Raw genomic sequence first — 22,200 nt, 5'->3', positions numbered from 1 at the left:
CCAAACCAAACCAAACCAAACCAAACCAAACCAAACCAAACCAAACCAAACCAAACCAAACCAAAATCTTTGGAATAAGCTAAAATGGATCTAGATCTTGTAAATACTGAGAAATTAGTTCTGTTTCACTCTGTTTCTCAGTGCTGTTGGAATCTAAACTAAAACTCACAGGGTCATTTTCATTAGTCTTAAATGAAGAATGGTGTTGTAGCTGTATGTCACAGAGCAGTCCAGAACTCAAACAGTCCTGAAGCATTGACAATTTTCGGATTGATGTTTTTGTTTGTGCGTTTTTTGTTTGTTTGTTTGTTTGTTTTGTTTTGTTTTGTTTTTCTTATAAATGGAATGCTAATAATTTCTTGCTGTACATAAGGTGACTGCAGAAACAACCCCACACATGTTTTATGGCAATATACATTCAAGGAAGATATGAATTTTAAGTATAGCATATAGCTGAACTGCACCTTGCATACCCAAATGAAACCTTAATTTATCCCTCCTGTACGTATGTATATTATCTTTAAATATATTGACATACTTTTCATGGGGCAATAATTCATCAGTGCCCAGAAGAGAGAGTATTTATTAAATGAGCAGTTATTCTGCCTTTGGTTGTTTTCCTAGCCACTCAGTGTCTGGTGCCTTACTATCAGCACACTATCTGAATTCAGCTATGACATCAGAATTAATTTCTTTCCAGTATTTCCATGCCACTGTAGCATTTGAGTGTTTGACAACTGCTAATGAATGTACTTTTTTCAATACTTGCGTGAGTTGAAAGGATGAAAAATGAGGCTGAGAGAGATTAAGGTCAAAAGTATATACAGAGTCATATGCAAACCTGAGATTTTAAGTACCCACCATTAAATAGCATTTTATATGTTCAAAGTGCTACTTCCCTTGTCTGCAGCTGCAAGGGTAAATGTTTAACACTTACATAAATCAGACTGTAGGACTTCCATTCAGCACAAAGAAAATTACAATACAACATAAGACTACTTGTGAAGAATTTGATTCAAAATATTTCTAAACTTCACAGAAGGATTTGTGGCAGAGTTAGGCAAAGAATTCAGTTCTTCAGGCCATCAATCAGCTGCCTTCACATAATAATAGTTGGAATTTTTGTCTCATTCCTTTTTTTTAGTTACCGGTACTTGTGAGAAAGGAGTAGAGAATTTACAAACAGTGTCATATTTCACTACATAAGTATGATACATTCCAGAGTTGATCTTTTTCATATACTGAGGTAGTCGTTCACTTATGATTATCCTGTAATTATGAACATTATAATAATCGTCATCATATCAGAAAGTGGAAGCACAAAGTTGATCAAATAAGATTTGCAGAGGTCATTTAAATTTGGACTTATTAAAAATACATGTTGCAAACTGTTTTTTCTGTGAGCAGCTTCTCACCTTCTGAAGAGGACATTGAGAGAAAAAAAGAAAAAATATATATCCTTTTGCTTTGTGTTTAAAGTCACAGATAGCTGGTCTGGATCATACTGGTGTACTTGCCAGTATGGCAACTGGCACTTGCCTTAATGCAGGAGGCAACAGCAAGAGAAGACTTTCACTACCCGAGCAGCAGAGGAAGGGTGTCAGTGATATTTCCTAACAGATGTGAATAGTGACACTGCTTCAGGTTAGATGAAGCAAAATATAGAAATACACAGAGGCATATGCCATTGCTGCCAGTGACCATATCTGCTTAGTCCTTCTGCAGCTGTTCCTTTTTCAAACACTCTTGCCTGATCTACCCAGCTCCTCTTTTCCCATTCTTACACTTACCTCTGCCTTTTCATTCCAGTATCAGCCTTTCTGTCCAGAAAGAGCAAATTCCTCTTATCTGGTGCCTGGAGTGACTCCCCTGGCTACTTTCCTGTGCCCAGATTCCCCACAGGCTCCTCATGCAAAGCTCTCCTTCCCCCCTTCATTACTATTTATTTTCCTTGTGTCCTGGACTGGAAGTTTCCACTCTTCTGCCTCTCTCTAAACCCTTCACAAATGTCTGCCATGACAACATTTCAAATTGGTCTAAACAGAATTATAATATTTTAATTAAAAAATATATATTTATAATACCTTTAAAACTATGACATTTAATTTATGTAAACAGCCTTGCCTTATGTGATTTGTACTTACATGTTTTCTCCTTTGGACTGGGACTACCTCACAATGCAAGCCCTTATCAAAGTAACCAGTCCCACTGGAGTCCCAGGGTTCTGTGCACTGGGACACTTTGCTGTTGGGATAAACGGCAACTGGAACCATATCTTTAAAGAGCCAATTGAGAGATGTCGTAATAACCACAATATTTGATAAATGACGTAATATTTCTCCCCCCCCCCCCATCAGTATTTCAGTTCTGAAATAAGAAAAACACCATGCTTTTATGATTTGAAAACTATTGAAATCAGTTCAGAGAGTAAAATTAATCTTTTTCAATTTTCAAGGAAAAATAAAAATCCATAGGACTTTCATTTGGCAGACATACGAATTCTTAGAAGTTTTGACAGAAAAATGCTTTGGTGTTTCAAACACCAAAACATTCCTTTTCATTAAATATACATTCAAAAGGAAATAGACATTTATATGATATGCCAATAATAATAATAATAAATAAATCTACAGATGCATTGAGAGGGACAGTTTTGCAATTTCAACCACATGCCAGTGTTTCTACCAGCTGTCAAACTGCACTGCAGTCTAGATGTGAAAACATAAATAGACATATAGAAATTACAAACCCTGCAATCACTGTATATTAGCATTCGGTAAAGCAGGGACAGAATATCCCTTAAAAGACTGTATATCTAGACCTGCCCTACAGGTACTTATTTTAAATTGTCTTTACAACCTTTCCAATGAATAAGCCTCTGTGTCTGTTTGGAGCTTCACTGCCTAATGTGCAGCCTACACCCTCTCTGCTGGAACTTAAGCTCGTTTCTCCTCAGCTATTTCCAGTTAGCCTGGAGAACAACTCGGTCACTGCCCTCTCAAAACAAATCTTCCCTTCCCAGGATTCCTGCCACATCTCTGCCTCCAGCCTTCTCTCCACAGATTCTCCTCTCCAATCCTCCCGTCTTCTGGCTCTCTCTTAGGCACTGCACTTGCATCTGAGTGGACAGGAAAGCCTCTGAAAAAAGCTTTGCCAGTCTCTCCTAGAACTGCATATTTACCTCTTCATCTGTTTTGATGTTAACAGAATAAAATTTGCCTTTCCTGCATACTACTCTGTTGACTTGTATTTAGTTTATGATCCTCTCTAACCCTTAGATATTTTACTGCAGTACCCTAGTCAGTAATTCCCCAGTTATTGTGCTCGTACATTAGATTTCTCCTTCCTAAAGGCAGGACCTTAGTGAATTTCAGAAATGCTTTATGTTTCACCTTCTATTCCAATAAGCAGCACTATAAATACATTCTCTTGCATACTTCAATTTCAAGTGGCCCATATACATATTTCTGCTACTTTTAACAATGGGCAGATACCATCTGCTTATTTAAAAATGAATGGTACTTTTTGTTGTTGTTGTTGTTGTTGGATTAAATTCTCTGCAAATTATTGTTTTGTTATATCTTTTTAATCTATGATCTCTGAGCACTCTCCTGCTCGTTAAGGAATAGTACCTTTAAAATATATATTTTGATCCAAATCCCCAGGATTCAAAATAATGACCAGGTAATTTGCTCAGGGTTTCTATGCCCATTTCTACCTCCTGTCAGTTTGGTCAGGGCACTGTTTCTGACATTTTCGTTTTCATTCAGTTAAGCAACCTCACAGGCTCTGGTGTATAAAGTCACACAATCTGAGGAAATACCTTCATCCACTGCCTAAAAGCATGCCAAATTTTATGAAGAAGCTACTGACAGACAGAGTGCCTCAGGGCACTGCACAGATCTGATTTTCTGGCAGCAATACTGAGTTGTGTGGTGATGTGGCTCTGGGGACAAAAGCGACAGGGGCCTGAGTGTGGTAATCAGCTGTGTGCAGAACTATGTCAAAGTGGAGGGTCAGATGGGCAAAACGTCTCAGAGGGAAAGGACATCTCACTTTAATGTAAACAATTTGAAGAATAAAACATGTTTTAAAAGCTGGAAGCATGGGGGCAAAAAAAAATGGTTCGGCAGACTATCTCTGGAGTTTATCTTCTGCTGCTTTCACACATCTAGAAATATCTGGTCTCCTTTGTCTCCATTACAAAGCCAAGCCTCACAGACTAAGCTGAAAACTTGTAGTACTACATTTCTTATATAATTCTTATAATTAAAATATGGCTTTTAAGAAAAAGCTGAAGTGCAGCCTTTAATATAAAAATAACACATCGTCCAAAACAAATCTTTTCTCTGAGTTTCACTGTTCCTAAGCAAACTTTCTTCAGAGTTACTCATTTGCTACACTCATTTTTTGTTTCCTTTCTAATGTTTAAATAAACTACCACAATCCTAGCATCTGAAGAGAAAAAGTTAAATGCACTTAATAGATCAGAAAAGAGTGTTTCAGGAAATTCTGTCAGATTCCTACACTTACCTCCAGACTATTTCAAAGCTAAATGCCAGCAAAAACACAAGAATCAATCATAAATCTTCCGTTACCATGCCTTTATAGGGATTTCATGGGCTCATGTGTTCTTTTTATTCTTGGGCAAGCCTTTTTTCCAAATATTTCAGATGCACACAATAACACTGTAGTTTAGCCAATTACCCAGACCTTCTTTAAATTCCTGTAATAATCTTTCTATGACAACATTAAATGGGACATTTTTAGAGAAAAACATTTGAAGGATATAAAAGTTCTCTATTACACCAACTTCAAAACTGATATGTCAAATAAGAATGCAGATTGTATAACACATTACAATCCAGATAACACTGTTTTAAAATTCCAGTCTAAATTCCTATCATCTCAAATACCAGTGTTTCTTAAAATGATGTTTTAAACTCAGAATATAACTTTAAGGTGTACACTTAATTTGCAAATGAACTTCTGAAATTAAACAATGTTATAGCCACATATGAGCCTAATAAAGAAATTAGAGGGCTCTGGGCCACAGGAAAATAAACCTCAGGAAGATAAAATAAAGGACTACCTGAAGTAGTGTTTTTAAGTTCTTCAAAGTGTATGCAGATCTCTTGAACTAACTGATGTAAAGCATTGAGGAAGAGCTTACCAACCAAGCCATTTACAACACCTGGTACCAGCTACTATCAGGAATAAAGGAAAAAGACTAAGCAGAGGTCCCAAGCCTCACGATGACATGACATAGGCAGCAAGAAAGCTGCTGGGCCACTTTGGAAAAATCTACACAAAAGGCATAGCTGACACCTACATGTAAAAATGCTTCTGTATTTGCTCCAGAAGACATGGTTTATCCACAGCTCCATGTTTGTGCCAAAGTTGCTGGAGAGCAACTTTTTACACAAACAGATAATCATAGGACAAGCCAAACAGTTTTAAACTAAAAGACGGGAGATTTAGATTAGATGGTAGGAGAAAATTCTTTACTCAGAGGGCCGTGAAGCACTGGAACAAGTTGCCCAGAGACGTTGCAGATGACCCATCCCTAGAGGTGATTAGGGCCAGGATGGATGGGGTTTTGATCAACCCGATCTAGTTGGAAGTGTCCCTGTCCATGGTGGGGGATGGTGGAACTGGACGGTCTTTAAAATCCCTTCCAACCCAAACCATTCAGTGATAAAATGATACTATGGAAATAAATAAATAAAACAAAAACTAGGAACCCTCCCCCTGTATTCTTTGTGCACTCTAATGGTGCACAATCTAGTTCCCAGTGAAAGTAAAAATAATTCCTAAATGTACAGACCCATTTGTGCTTAAGCCAGTTTCACCAAAACAAATTATTTGTATATGGGACCTGTATGATCCTAGTCATAGGAGCAGACTGACCAACTTGCAGACCATGGCTAGCCTGCAACATGAGTAGCAGATGAAAGCCAGCATAGGAATGAAAAAATGCATCTTGTGGTGCAATACTGGCCTGACAATCAAAAAGACAGAGGCATCAGTCCTAGCTCCTGTGCAAACAATATGTTTCCCAGAAATTCAAATATGACTAATCTCTTGGATGCTTGAAAGCATAACAAGTGTAACAGATGGGACAAAAGTGGATGATCTGCATATGGTTGAGTACTACCAATCACAGGACAGGCGACAGAAGCCTGACAGAAGGCAAACAAACAACCAGTCTGAAAACATGTCGTACCTACCAACCATTGCATACAAGGGCTGTATCCCACCTACAAAGCTGAGCTATCAGGCTAACAAAATACCAATACCTTCTAGCTTGTTACATAGCCTACTTCCGTAATTAAGAAGAATAAGTAACAAATTTTGTCAAGAGGTCTGGACCCTAGTAGGGAAAGAAGCAGTTTGTCCTTTCATTCAATGTGGAGGAAGAATGGATGCACAGAAGTATGATGCCACACAGAACTGGGGAAGCTTGAAAGGAAATATTGCCCCAGCTGAGGTACTTGACTCATTCTAGTCCTCAGGGAAGTGCTGAATTCAACTCTGCATGCCAATTCATTCTTTGAAAATTAATGAAAAGTAAATCATGTGGTAAACAGATTGGACTTCGAAACAGAGCACTGAAGTCTGGCAGAGACATGTATAGCCTAGTAGTTATGAGTGTGCTAGCAAGGCCTAGTTGTTACATGTGTGCAACAGGGCCGTAAGGCCAGGCCATGTTGACCCACAATGAAATAAAACATAAAACTTCTCTAACACATTTGTCATAGAGGATCTCTGGAAACAGGAATTTACATGTGCTAAAAATACAGCTGAAAGTATAAAAATAAGAAAATAAAATTAATAAGAAATAGATCTTGAACATACTGTCATATAAAGGATACAATTTGAGACACTCCCACCAAACTGTTTTTTAAAGTGATTTCAAATTTCTTAGATCCTACAGCTCTCCTTCCCTTCAAGGATAGTTGTTAAGTATTCAGAATGCCTCTAAGTATTCCCTAGGAACCACTTCTGAAAATTTGGTGTTAAGGGCTGTAAAGGCTGTCATTTAATTTTATGTTCAAGAAGCAGTAACTGTAAACTGCTGTCAAACTGGATAGTCTTGCTCTCCCTCCATTTCTGGCCACAGACACTAAAAGCAAATCAATCCTATTCAACACAGTCATAAAACTTGAGCCAAGAAAGGAGGCCAAAAAATGCAGGGTGAAGAGAGAAGGGGCCCAACTGTGTGGTCATATTGGCTTGCTCCTCAGGGGAATCGTGATCAGAAATGTGACAGGGAAAAGTCCCTTCTAGTGACAGTTTTCAATTAGAACATACTAATGATTATATTACAACAGTATTAAATATTGAAATAGTGGATTGAAAAAAACTGACTGTGTTCTTTCCCTCATTCCTCTGTATCTTTCCTTTCCTGCATGCAGACTGCAGATCTGATCTCTTTTACTTTGTGTATGGTTGTCTCAATCATCACTGATAATTGAATAGTACATATAGATTTTTTTACATATCTACATTATCTAAATTAACCCAAAGTAGCTAATTTATTAATTGAGCTTATTTCCATAGATATATTTGCATAAACTGACTGTTCAATCAATAGTAAGCAAAGAACATATGGCTTATGAAATGTAGAACATATGTAGTCAACTGCACATAACATGTGTTTGCAAAACTGCCAGCTGTCATATTTTGGGTAACATGCATCAGTGTGTGAGAAATCAAGCCTGTGAGAAATCCATACTATTGCCTTTTGAGTTGGTGATAATTTCTTTGCAAGACAATAAGAAGTTGCATTTTGTTTGGTAAATACATGCCATCTGTTTGTGTTATTTCTTATTCCTCATAGTAGCAGAGAATAAGCGCAAATACCTCAGAGGTGCCACAACATAGCACCTCATTAATCTTCCCACTTTTTATTGTTGGTAGACAGTAATTGCTCCCTGCCCTATAAATTACAAAGGAAGGAAAAAGTCTATTAGATAGACAAATGCATGTAGAATTAACTGTACAATATTATGGACACAGCAGCACAGCAGTCAGATTTGTTGTGACATTTATAAACATATTATTAGCTGCTCATAAGGGACACACATAATAGCAGTGTACTAGACACAAGGAACACCTACTGATCTTTTTTCCCAAATATGCATGCTTCTTATAAATAAAAGAAGAATAGAAAAGAAAAAAAAAAAAAAGTAAAAAACAAAACAAACAAACAAAAAAACAGGTTTCAACTTAACCTTTATTTGTTCCATAGTATTCTCACATAGCTACCTATGCAAACAAATAGTAATGATAAATATATAAAAAATCTGTTTACTCATTTTTAACCAGAATATTCACATCATGTACGTTGCATATAGCTGAATGTTGGAGTGTATGTTGCACTAAGCTTGGCATAGCAAACCTATTAACCAACCATCAGCCAGCACAAACCTCATCTGGAAAGCCACAGCTCACAGTTTTGCTGAGGCTAGAGAAAGGCTGACTGCACTACTTCCCTCCTCACCTCTACGCTGGGAAGGCACACAGGATCTGATCACAGACACTCAACCACTTGTGGTGTTGGGACTGAGCAGCAGCCAACAGCTATAAGTCACCTGCCTTTAAAACAGCCTAACAGATTTTGCATTTCTTCTGACCAAATTAGTCCCAAAAGTTTTCAAGACCTCAGATTCCAGATGTTAATGTTCTAGAAAATGACCTGAATGAGCAACAGGTTACAACACAACCCCAAGCTCTCATCTTGGCTTAATGTGGTGCAAAGATGACCAAAATTAAAGTTTCATTTACAAATGGTCTCTATATTCAAAATACTTAAAAAGCATATCTCTATAAGTAATTCAAAAGCATAAAAAGATTCAAAAGAAAAAAGGCACATAAGCCATATTCTTGATTATTGTTCTCATTTGCTGATAAAATGTGGAAAACCATTTGCACTCCTAGCACAAGAGCTCAGCTTCTGTTCCATGTTCTTGAGCACACATCCCAGAGGTGTATACACAGCAGCAAGCACAAGAAAAGGTAAGTACACATAGCTCTGCATCATGGGCCTTACAAGAAGGCATGCTGCTGCACATGCTAGTGAGTCAGGAGGTGAGAAAAAGACATAGAAGAGAGATAAAGAGCATCTGACCCCTGATATGATAGAAACCCCTGAGTATGCACAAAATCTGCCATACAGAACAGATATACATACATAACTAAGGACCATCAATCTTAGTTGAACTTACAGTGTAATAATAGCTACCTGCACATAGGTTTTGGTTTAGAATTGATCCGTATTCAGTGGGACTTCCAGCAAATGGTTTGGGTTGAGTTTAGGGTGACAGGAGACAGTTGTTAGAACTCATCAGTTGGAATTCAGCTAAAACCCTCAATATATATTCTCAGACAAGAAATTAAACTGGCTTCAGTTTTTTTCCTCAGAGTTTAAGGTGTTATTAATAAATAAATAAATAAATATTATTTATAGTTTAGCAACAAGATTTTTTTCAATGCAATTTTTTTTTTTTTTTGTCCTTCAGAATCTATCTACTCTGCTTAAAAATACTCCAGAGTAACTACAAGGATATAATAAAGTATCCTTGCTAAATTAATGAATTATAGCAGTTCAGTCTCTTGTTATGGATGGAGTATATGCTCATAATTTATTAATTACCTCACATTAATTAATTTAGGTAAAAAATACAGATGAAATGGGTTTATATATTATGCAAAATCATATTTAATAGGAATTGCTCTTTTCTAGTAGTGTTAATTCAGATCAGTATTAGACTGCAGCTAACTTAATATTAATCTGATTTTGTGTGTATCTGAATCTGTAAAAAACTTCAAAGTGATCTCAGATCCTCTGATTGCAAATATAAATTAATTTTTACCACATCACCTTGTATAAGACTGTTCGTTCCACACAGCAGCTATGTACATGTCTAATGATAGAAACATAGCATCTCATGTCCTCAGAATATCCAAGGGTTAAACGGGAAGATAAAAGAGATTGAGGGTGCTGATAGTACCAAAGTAGATACCTAAGGAATAAAAGTAGCTCTTCAATTGATTGTTTCACATGACAATTTTAGCATATAGCATAGCACAGATAAAAAATCCTGGATGGCATATTCTGTACATCTCTCTGTTGCAGAAATACCTGTTGTAAACATTTCTCTATTGATTCCCATGTAATAATTCATGATATATAGTATATAAACCCCCTATTCCTCAGCTATGCTGAGATGACTGAGATGTAGAGTAGAGCTAGTGATTTCATTTACTAAGGACTGAGATATCCAACTTTATTTTCAATAGATCTAAATTTCTTTTTTTTTTATTTATTTCAGTTTGGAATATTTTGGACTAACATATTTCTAGAATTATACATTTTCTAGGAGTCTCACTTCTCACAAAAGCAGTCTTGAATATCTCTCATGCTCAGACAGTTAAAGCTACAATGAAATCTCTGATTCGTAATCTTGGATTCAGAATTGGCCATATGACACAGGCCATATCTTTAATAAAAAAAAAAAAAAGTCCATTGATGTCATCGTAAAAGGATCGAGAAGGCGGCAGATGCAGACCTTGCAATTTCTCTGGGACAAGGAGATTTTTCCCAAATAATATGGTGACAGGTCTACCTGTCTACCACCTCCAGTTTCTATTCATTTTAGGTTGCTATGTGACTTAAACATGGTTCTTGGCAAAAGTCATGATCCTGAGTTGCTGGAGACCTGTCCTCACTTATTTCTCACTATATGTGTCCTGTCATAATCAAGACAACACATTTTGCTCAACTCTCCCAGGTTTTAGTTCTGGAACAACTTGGAGGGAGAGCAGAGATGTGAGGCCAGCCTCTTAAGCAATACTGCTTTCAGGTTGCTTGCCATTTCCACACATATCAACATTTGTTGACAATAAAGTGAATTAGATAGAGAGGAAACGAGGCATGTATGAGTCAGAAAATGGGTCATACATGAAAACAGCTTGAAGCTATTAGTGCCTAATGTTGCCATTCAATGAATAAAAAAGAAGCTGATGCTAGATGTTCAGCAATGTTTTAGTTATTTTTGAAAATACACTCTTGGCCCTAGTAATTTTCTTAAATGCTTTCAAAAAGAGAGCAATTAATATTTTTCATGGACTGGCTTTTGTACTGAAACACATTTCTTCTTCTGAAGAGTAAGTCTTTCAGTGCTTTGCTGAAATGAAACCAGGAAAATCCTTCATCCTAAGTAAGGGAGCACGGGTCATATCTCAAATAGTGCATTAATTCCTTGTTTCTATGCAGTCATCCCTTATCTGCCTATTAAATGAAAGCAAAGTAAATGAACATACATGTACATTTCCATGTAAGGACTGAAAAGGAAATATATCCATGCCATTTTGTTTTGTTTTTCCCAAGAAAAACACTAGGTATGCATGATTAACAAGCCAGCAGACACAACACTGGTGTGATACCATTGCTGTTCTAGCTACAAGTGCAGAGCACAGCACTGTATGGGCTGCTGCATGGAAAGTTAACACCCCAGCCAGACCCAGTATAGGAATGTTGTTCTACACAGCCCCAGATCCATACCTCCTTCCTGTTTCTCCTTCTTGGCCTTATTTGCCCCATGCTCTGTAATATATACTTGTTCTGTTTCAATTCTGTTGGCCCCATTTCTGGTCTCAGTCCCCAAGTACCTTGAAATTCCACCCTTTTTCTCCAATCCACTGTGTAATTTCTCCTTCTACTTGACTTTTTTGGTTCTTCCCAAACTCTTCCAGGTCACAGAATCACTAAGGTTGGAAAAGACCAAGATCATCTGGTCCAACCACCCCCCTACCATGTCCCTAAGCACCATGTCCAACCATTCCTTGAACAACCCCAGGGACAGTGATTCCACCACCTCCCTGAGCAGCCCACTCCAATGCCTGACAGCTTTTTCTGAGAAGAAATGTCTCCTAATTTCCAACCTAAACCTCCCCTGGCACAACTTGAGTGCAAGACCCGGTACTTAGCCATGTTGAACCTCATCCCATTGGCCTCTGCCCATCAAAAAAACTCTTCCCTGACCAAGAATTGAACCTGGGCTGCGGCGGTGAGAGCGCTTAATCCTAACCCTTAGACCACCAGGGATGGATAAGATGCATAAATAAAGTCCTTAAACAATATCTACTTTCTCCTACTAGGCCTCTCCCTCATTTTTATGTCTTTGTTTTGTCTGCCAGTTCACAACAGCTTGCTACAGCATCCTTACCAGAGATTCAAAGTTTTCACCTTACCAGGTCCACCTGCTTGTTTCACTGGCCCCATTCTGTTCATCAAAGAGACCTCTTTTACTTACTCCTCTTCCAATCATTTAAGCTTAGTTTTTGACCACATTTTACTGGTGTCACTTTTGCCAAACTCTTTAGAACTAATACAAATAAAGCAACAAGACACTAAAAACAGAAGAGAAACCATATCAGCATATGAGGAGATGCTGAAAGAACTGAATTTGTATAGTCCTAGAAGACTATACTGCTGTCTTCAATTGTATGCATAAAGGAGATGGAACCAAGCTCCAAGAAGGAGAAGGAAAAGAGACAAACTGCACAAGTTTTAAGAAGAAAATTTTGACTGGACATTAGGAAACAGTGAGAGTGGTTCAGCACTCTAACAGGTTGCCCTGTTTGGATGTGAAATCTTTATTTCTGGATATATTCAAAACTCAACTGGATAGGGGTGAGAGCAACCTGATCTAACTTTGAAGTTAACCCTGCTTTGAGCAGGCTGTTGGCCAGGTAATCTTCAGGGGACCCTTCAAACTTATATTACTCTTTGATTCTCATCTCACAGTAAATTTTCTTTCCCCTACCTGATACTTAAAAAGATAAGGTTTTTGTTTGCTTGCTTTTTGTTGATTTTGTCAAAACACTTTTAAAAGAGAGAGAGAGATAATCATCCAACACTGAAAAAGTAAGTCAAAGCTGGGCAGTGTAAGTAACCAGAAAAGAGAGTAACTAGGCAGACCTAATAATAAGCAACATTACTAAATCTACTAGAAAGTAAAATGTAGTTTTGCTCCGTGGTGTTTAAAAAGTTCTCTGTAGAATCAGATTTTTTTCCTCTTTCTTTGTTAATTTTATTCCTTGGATCAAGAAGTAGTAATAGTAATTTAACTTACCAATGTGCAACCTGCTTTAGCAATATTTAAATTCTTAAGCTGCAATATGCCTTGAAGGTGTTCTTAATATATGCCTTTTACAATTGCACTGGTTCTCAGATTGTTACCATTAGAATGTTAAATTAAGTTATTTTATATAGTTTTCTATCTCTCCACCGTACTCCATGCCTCTAATTGGGCTGCTCTGGGATTTTTAAGAATTTGCCGAACCACCATAACACCATTTCCAGGATTTGCATACATTTATCTCCTATTGATACCCCAGTAGAAGAAAACTAGGACTATATTTCATGTTGCATGGCAAGACAAAGCTATAAATATTTTTCAATCCACATGTTCTAAGTAATCCAAACCATGTAAAACTATTGTAAGGTAATAAATGTGTTACTGTGGCTCATATGTTGGCAACATACACACTTTTTCCTTGCTTGTGTTTATCAGTTTGGCTAAAGGAGAAGTATCATTTTACTGCAGAATGGAAGCAAACAAACAAAGCTGTTCTTTGACATATTAGCTCCCTAAAGATACTTAGATCCAGCACATGCTCTTGGCCTTAGTGTTCTTTGCCACTGCTACAGTTTCCTGGGTACAAGGATTCTGTGATACGTAATTTGAAACAAGGATCCCATCTCAAGTTCAAGGTGTAACTAATAACCAAAACAGCGAACACTTATATGAATTAGTTTTCTTTAGAAAACAGCTTATACAAGCAACTAAGTAGTAACTAGAGATACTGTTTGATCAAGATAGGTCAGCACAACAAATGTTTTAAGTAAGAATGCTTACTAGCCTTCTGAACTGTAAATACAGATGGTAAGATATTATATGACATTTTAGTTTTGCCAAAGAACAGATTTTGTAGAACTTGTCTTCAAAATTAAAAAATATATTTTTAGAGTTAGCACCTTCTAAGCTTACACCTGTTTACAGATCAACTTTGAAGAGGGAAAAAATGTAAACATCTAAGAACTGGAATATGTTTCATGGATTTACAAACGAATAGATCTTGTTTCACAAACTGCAATTACATTTAAATTTCAGAAAATTAAAGGAAAAGGGAAATCAAAAGAAAGCTGTAGTTATTATATATTCCAATTTTAACTGGGCTGTATGTAAAACCAGCAGCAGAGGCTATCTGTAGAAGATATTATGAGTTTCCCAGTCTTGTTATTGAAGATTTAAGGCCTAAATTCTGTGCTGCTTCTGCAGCTGCTACTCTCTGCACCATATCTTCCTAACCATTTGTATTTACTATGGAGTGAGACTTTTCCTGTGTTGGAGTAAATGTCCTTTCTGTTTTCTTCCTAGGTTAGACACCTCCTTTGTATCATCCAAGGAAGTGTTCTATAGTCATGTCTTAGCAGCACAAATCAATCCTGAAGCAGACAGTCGTGAACAAAGCAGTATTTCACAGATCTGCATGATAGCCAGTAATAAAATAACAAAAAGGACTGGAACTAGTTGCTTTGTTATTGAAGTTGAATTGGACAACATTGTCACCACAGATCAATGAGACACCAAAAAATCTTCAATGAAGATTTTTCCCTAGGTTTTCCCTATTTTTTTTTCCTAGGTTTTCCCTAGGAAATTAGTTAAAATAGTTTCCTATCTGTTTATGATGATATGATGATTAAGATGAAAAAATGTACTGCTAGCTCACATAGCTTATGACTGGAAAGTGAAATGCATGGACATTAAATGCAACCCAGTGCTACCTAGCTGCTCACTGGTGTGTCATCCTCAAGGGGACAGGAAGGCTCTCTCCTATAGCATTCAACAGCCACTCAACATAGATAGAGCTGCCTGGCTCCTGGTCATATAAGTTTTGACAGTTGGCAGTGTTGTGAGACAACAGCATGTGGAAATGGAATACAATGTGTTCCGCCCATGTTGTCTGATATGAGACAGACTATACTCTTGAACAGTAGTTGCAGACTGATTTTCTACCCACTGGATGTTAAGTGGTTGCATGCAACATTTTTCATGGTTAGCCACCAACAACTTGCTTAAGAAACATTTGTACTTACTTCTGTCTTTCAACATTTACTGTTATTTTCTTCTATTAATGTCTTCCATAGAGTGGAAATAATACGAGAGGCATCATTTCTCATTTAGAATAAGATGCTAGTGGTTGTGTCACTGGTTAAGAATGTCACTGGTTGGAAGACCACTGTTATTATTATGTACATCTATCAAATATAATTTATGCTTAGGACATTCATATTTAATCTCCATGTTTTCTAAGAACCACATGTCCTTCTTCTAATAAAAGGTTAGAATAAATTTTCAGATCACTCCCAATTCTGATATTATTATGCCTTGTCAAGGAAGATTATCTTGCAGATTGTTTTATGATCTTCCTGTCTCAAAGAGGAACAGTAATGCTAAGTATGTAGTAGGTTAAATCTGCAAGCAGTATCTTACATGTTCATTGTCTTGGGTGAGAAGAAAGATTTTGAGTAAAATGGTACAAGAATCCTCTCAGCAACTGGAACCTGAACTTTGCAGAAAAGCTGAAATGCCTTGCTTTGCCCAGTGTCACATTGATCAGGATTCCTAATGTGCCGTGGTAAAAGATGTCCTCTTTCATTTCATTGGAAAGGCCACTCAAAGAAATAGGGATAGTGTAGAATTCCAGATGTGACTTCTCTCTTTTTAGCAAATTTTCCAAGCAGCCCTCAAAATTAATGCAATGAAAGCAATGCTTTAAATTAGGATGTTGAAGGACAGCATCTCTGCTCTGATCTCAGTTCTGATGCCTGTATAGACAACAAAAAAATTCCATGCAGACAGAGCAGGGAGCCTATGATTGGTTTTAGTGTTTCATTATCAACAATATCAAATTACTTAGTCTCAGTTTATTAGAAGAAGTGGATGCATTTCATTTGCAGGACTTTACATTGTTTAGAGCTGTCTTAATTCTGGTCAGCCTTTCTTGTTTTCCTAATGAGAAATGCTGACATTTGATGTTCACTTTGCAATTGCTGAAGGAACTGGTGCCAGCAATTAATGCTTTCCCTATCAGAGCAGATACGGCCAGTAGTGTTTGTTGTTTCAATAGCCTCAGAGCAAGAGTGATCAAGGCCAATAGCACAGAGTCAATTCTCTGTCTTCCTCTCAAGGAATATAGTGCAGTGTCTATCTGAAGGGACATTACAGATGTTGACATCTTTGACTCCTTAAAAAAAGGAAACATAATGGTGGGATTTATTTCATATAGCTCTGGACATCACTATGCGTCCACCTCCTTGTCCATTCAAAAGATACCTACATCAGAATGAGTCTCTTTAGCCATCTTTTATTATACAGAAAGAAAAACTCACACTTTTAGGTAGGCCCTGATACATCTGGTCTATTTTAATTATGTATCTTAGAAAGGGATAATGTGTGTGCTTACAGTGCCTCTGTCTCTCTGTGGTTTCATAGACTAAGGGAGTCCATGTCAAGGTTTGATGCTGCTGTCCATGTCACATGATATTCGAGGTGTCCTAGGTGACCATTTTCACTGACACCTACCTGCTACTCCAGGAAGTTGTAGGTCCTGTGTCATATCTACCAGCCCCCTCTAACCTTACAGCCCTTCAAATGGCATCAACATATTATCTAACGAGAGTTGCAAATGAAGTAAATTTGCATGAGTCCTTCACGACTGATGTGTAAGTACCTCAGAACCTTTAACAGGTTTGTCTTCACAACACTTCCATGAGAAAGAGTAACTTCACATTTTCCTATTTTTTTCATTACAGGCATCTAGTGCTGTAAAATTAACAGGTATAACAGGACAAGCTCTGAAAACAAGAACACTGAGTATTCAACAAACTGGGGTCAAATGTCATACACTGATGCTTAGAGATAACCTGAGAATGGATTCATGCTGTAGAGAAAAACAACAAGAACCCAAAAAACTTCACAATACGTAGTATTCTTTCATGTTATGGAAAACCTCATACAGCATTAAAAAAAAAAAAATAGATTTATTCTAACATTCTTTCAATCTTGAAATTTGGAATGCTCTTTAATGAGAACTCAACATGAGCAGCTACAAAGACTCATAATGAATCAGACAACATTAAAAAAAAAAAAAAGAAAAGAAAAAAAAGAAAAAAAAAAAAGAAAAAAGAAAACATTAGATTAAGTAACATTGCTGTTCAAACTGCATTTATAAATTACAGAAGAGGATTCAATCTACATTTGTAATCTTTCTCCATTCTAGAAAGCATTAAAAGTTAAAGCTGTGATAATACTGATCAGCCCAACATGTTTATAGTAATTCAGTATCAATTTCAATATGATAAATACATTGCAGTAAAGCTAAATAAATACTTTATTATATTAATCTAATTCCAGAGCCTGAGGTACTAGAGGGAGTAATGAATGATTTTTCATCTGATATTTTTTATATGCTGATATGCCCTGTCTCTGTCAATCACTACAAACAAAAAGACAATTCTCTCATGAGGTAGCTGGTAGGGGCTGTCTCTTTTTACATGGGTTTTGCTCAAACTTGGAAGCAGCACCAAATGTAGGTTACAGAGAGCCTGAAATACAGGCATGATTTTACTTCAGGTTTGAGGAGTGCACTTTCAGTGGGATAACACTGTAACATCACACACTGGAAGAAGAAAAAGGATTCATCTTTGCTGTTTTTTATAAGAATTTAGTGAGGTAAATTAGATACTGAATGGCTTCTTGTTTTTTCCCCTGAATGAACAAAAACCTGACAAAAAAAAATTATATAAGGAAGTAATCTGACCAGAATATAAATTTATTAGTTAGGAACAAAAGAAATATTTCAATAAGTTCACTATAGTATCCATAAACAAATGATTTCCTGTATTAATAAACAACTAATAGCCAGCCTTTGATAAGAAACACTACTAAAAACAATGACAGAGAAAATAAAACATATGTAAATTCAAAGAGAATCAAAAACATAAGTAGTGTTATGCCTTCTGTCCCTTATTAAAAGATACTGACACTGTAAGATAAGGGAAAGGTATTTTAGTTTGGCTCCCTATAAAAACAAGTCACCATGTCAGACAAAAAAGGGGTCAAGTTCAAAACAGCACAATATGAATTAATTAAGCCCAGTCTCTTTTCTCAAATTCTGATGACCCATGATTTAGAAACTACAGGAAAAAGGAGATTTATTTAGTTATTTATTTGTATTCTTCACAACATTTGTTCTTTTCTCTATGTACTGTTATATTCTTCAGCTAGACATATGTCTGTCATTGTCTTGTAATAACAAAGTCATTTAAAATGGAAACACAATTTAAAAGAAAAAATATATATATAACTTCTGAATGAATACGTGTCAATTAATACTTCAGCATGATTTTGAATATTTAGTAACAAAATCAAATTACCTTACATTTTCTTCACTACATGTGGTAGTCTTGTGACTGAATATTTTGAACATTTGGTCCAAGTACTAACAAAATATTATTTCAGCTCTTACCTACAATGAATATTTATTGTCCTAGTAACTTATATCACAGAATGCACTATTTGCATCCCAAATCCATCATATAACAGGGTTATATAAAACAATGCAAACATCCCAGTATGGTGAGCTAAACAGCACAACTGTTACACGGAAATGGTGAATAAGAATTCCTGAAGGGTCCTTTGGAGTCCTAAGTTACACTACTTGCTATAGCTGCAAGCAACCATATCATAAATTGATCATGATAGATTTTGAATTTTGCTAGGACTAGTTTGAGACTGTTTTGCATTTACCACTCCTTCTGGTAGGTTGCTCCAGAAATTCACCATTTTAGTAGTTAGACATCTTCCAATCTCCAGCATCTCTATTTATTGACAGATTATACTGCCCCATGCTCTCTTTTTTTCCAGAATCCAAGTGAAGCCAATGAGATTAGCCAAATGAAGTAAATTGGAAATTCATGCATTTAAATATTTTTAAAAGAACTTACTTTTATACCCCATGATTAGGTATTTAAATGTTTCCCAGACACTGAACACCTATTCAAATTATTTCTAGCAGACTATTTGTGATTGGATTTGTGCCAAAGTACAAGAATAAAGACCTAAAATTTAATGTTGTCAAGACAATAACTTTCTAAACACAGTCTTGCTGAAATGAAGAAAAAAGCAATGATTTATCAATTTAATTCCAACAGTAGTACGCCTGTTAACAAAAGATAATCATAGCAAGGACTTTGATACACATTTCCTATTACCGTATCAAATGTGCCTTACAGAATTATGGCTGGAAGGGGCCATTAAATCTGTTGCATAACCTTGTATACAGATAAACCACCTGCACATCCAAGATCATAAATTCACTTAATTACTGCAGCTTTAAGCCCCATCAGTTGTGTACGGATAAAACACATCTTCAAAGGACATAGTCATCCTTGATCAGAAATATCAGTAAATAGGGAATCCATCACTGCCCTTACATGTTTGCTCCAATAGCTAAACTTCACTACTAAAAAGTATGCTAGTTTTATTTTGAAGTGTCTCACCTCAATTCACTATTCAAAAATTAAAGAATTTCATTTCCACAGTTCAACTTTTATTTCCAGATAATTCTTGTTTTTCTCTCTCCTTAAGTAAATCACCCTGACTATAGTACATTTCCTGCCTGTGTATTTCAGCTTCACAAATTCACTGCTCCACTGTTTACACATCTCAGGTCCCTTACGTGCTTTCTACAAAAAAAAAAAAAAAAAAAAAAAAAAAAAAAAAAAAAAAAGTAATGTAGTGCAAAGTGCACTTTTACCCTGAAATCAGTTAATCAATCAAGATCTTTATGCTCTGATATGTATTCATTTTTCCTAGAGGAACTGCATTTGATTGCAGTAAGATGCATATTATTTGAATCAACTCAGTTAACAGATCACTTTATTGGAGTGCCTGGCATAACCATTATCTTTTCACTAGTTCTTATTTCAACTGATCTCCAAAACTGGTTAATCATTTGCAAAAAGCGCAACCATAATCTGTTTTTTTGGACCATATTCTGCTACCAGATTCTCACTCCGGCTGATTTAGACTATTTTTAAGAAGATACAGTGCTGTTCCCAGCAACAAACTATCTTGTGCAAATAAGTCTGACCAAGTCTGATTCTCAACAAGGAAAGAGTAATTTGTTTTTATTTACTTAGAGTCACTCCATGTGTAGCAAAATTACTTGTATCTCCCAAATAAACAGATACAGACAGCAATTATAAAATATATATAAATATATCTAACTGTTCACTCTGACTCAGTGAAGCCCATTATAATATGATGATGTAAAATTACGCTATTAACACTGCACAAACATTAACAGTGTGAGTATTGATGTGTTTGACTATATTTTCTTGGAAGCTACAACTCTATTAATTACTCCCACATATTTCAGAAATTAAGTAAATGTTTTCACAATTGACAATAATATTAAAACCCTTCAATCTAAGAATAAAAGTAAAATAAATAAAATAAGATAAAGAAAAATACCCTTTTATTTCAAATGCAGCATGTCAGATTTCTGCTTGATATATATCAACTTCCAATGAAAAATACAAGTTATTAGGCATATAGCTCACAGAGGTGGTTGCTGACTGTCACTGAGTCAGCTGTAACAGTTTGATTAGGAAGGTTACTCTGTGTCTGAACGACTTTCTATATAACCCACTTATACTGTAAAGGAAGTCAGAGGAGGAAAATACTCTTACTAGCAGCTAAGAGCTGAACAAACAATGGCTCGCATATGAAAACATCTGATGGTGGAAGTCTTTTTAGTATACTTTTAGACAGTAATCCTAATATATTGCAACAGGGAGATTGTTTGCCACTCCTTAATCAATTACGTTTTCATGTTTTCCAGAATTTCCATTCATGATTTAATTCATTTCTCATTTATATACAGTTTTCAAAATTTGCAGCTTACAGGCACAGTAAGCTGTAAGTTACAGTTCTGTTTTATCCTCTGCTATTTTTATGGTCTAGATATTGTGGACAATTCCGTGAGATTACATGGTCTTTTACACAAAAAGCAAAGCCGAGGGCACATATTGCAACATTCTATTTTTCTCAGCATATCTGCTTAAAGATGAAAGAGAAATCATCCGTAGCACTTACCTGTAGAAGGCTGGAGGACCAGCTTCCCTCATCCCGAAGCTGCCCTGTTCATTTTCAAGGTAGTAGGGTACCTGCTGGCTGTGATGATGGATGAAGGGTGAGAGCTGGGGTGCCGTTTGCAAGAACACCACAGGGCTTGGTGGGACGTTGTTCAGTGAGTGAAATCCTGCCAGGCTGCTGGACCCAAAAGATTCTGAAGTAGGGGCATAACTGAGCGTAGTAGAGCCGTACACTGGAGCAGTAGTACCAAAATCGTAAGTGGCCCCTTCTGGGTAGTTAAAAACTCCTGTCTTGTTGCTCTCCACATACATGTCGCTGAGTGATCTTTCCAGGGGAATCTTCAGCTGAGGTCTGCTCAGTGTCTCCAGTTCAGTGCCTTGAATCTGGTGCAGCAGGGTAACTCCAGAGGTTTTGGTGTGAAGGGTCATGGTCATTGCTAATGGCAGTGAGCAAGGAACATATCTGCTTTTACTGTCAACAGCGAGATCAGCAGCTGGCAGTCCACCTAAAAAAAATACCAGAACCTATTCTGAGGTTCAGCAGAAATCATGTTAAAGCAGCACTACACAGGTATTCCTCTGATCTCAGCAAGGAGGAGGATGCAAACAAATGCAGGGTAAGCACTGGAAACACACATTCTCCCTCTCCCTCTAACTTTTGAGAACTCCTCATCTGCGCTAATATGCGTTACAAGGTGCTGGCTACAAGCCAGGAGCTCTTGCCTAGTGCCGACGCTGGTTTAAACATCACTTCAGAAACAATTAGCTTTGGAGTTATACCAAACAATTGTCCCACTGAATGTTACTTTATTCTTACTAGTCATTTAATTTTTCACTGCAGAGTAGCCAGCGCTCCACAGCAACTAACGGGAAAGGACGCTGAAATTAGACCAGGAAGACTAGTCCAGTGGTCAGCCAGATTACTGCCTTTTATTTCCTCAGCAGGCTCCAATCTATCTGTGCTT

General features: G+C 36.7%; 1 protein-coding gene across 1 annotated transcript in view; it reads right to left on the bottom strand.

The window, feature by feature from the left end:
* The window catches only part of ESR1 (estrogen receptor 1), a 111,252-nt gene extending 89,582 nt beyond the window's left edge, over positions 1 to 21,670 (bottom strand). The window contains exon 1 of the mRNA XM_032184990.1: positions 21,237 to 21,670. Coding sequence (XP_032040881.1) covers positions 21,237 to 21,670 — 434 coding nt within the window. The remainder of the gene's footprint in view (positions 1 to 21,236) is intronic.
* Positions 21,671 to 22,200: the final 530 nt, after the last annotated feature.

This window comes from Aythya fuligula, chromosome 3 (assembly GCF_009819795.1).
Source record: "Aythya fuligula isolate bAytFul2 chromosome 3, bAytFul2.pri, whole genome shotgun sequence".
Lineage (NCBI taxonomy): Eukaryota > Metazoa > Chordata > Aves > Anseriformes > Anatidae > Aythya > Aythya fuligula.
Note: the sequence above shows the minus strand (reverse complement) of the source record. Positions and strands in the feature narration are given on the sequence as shown.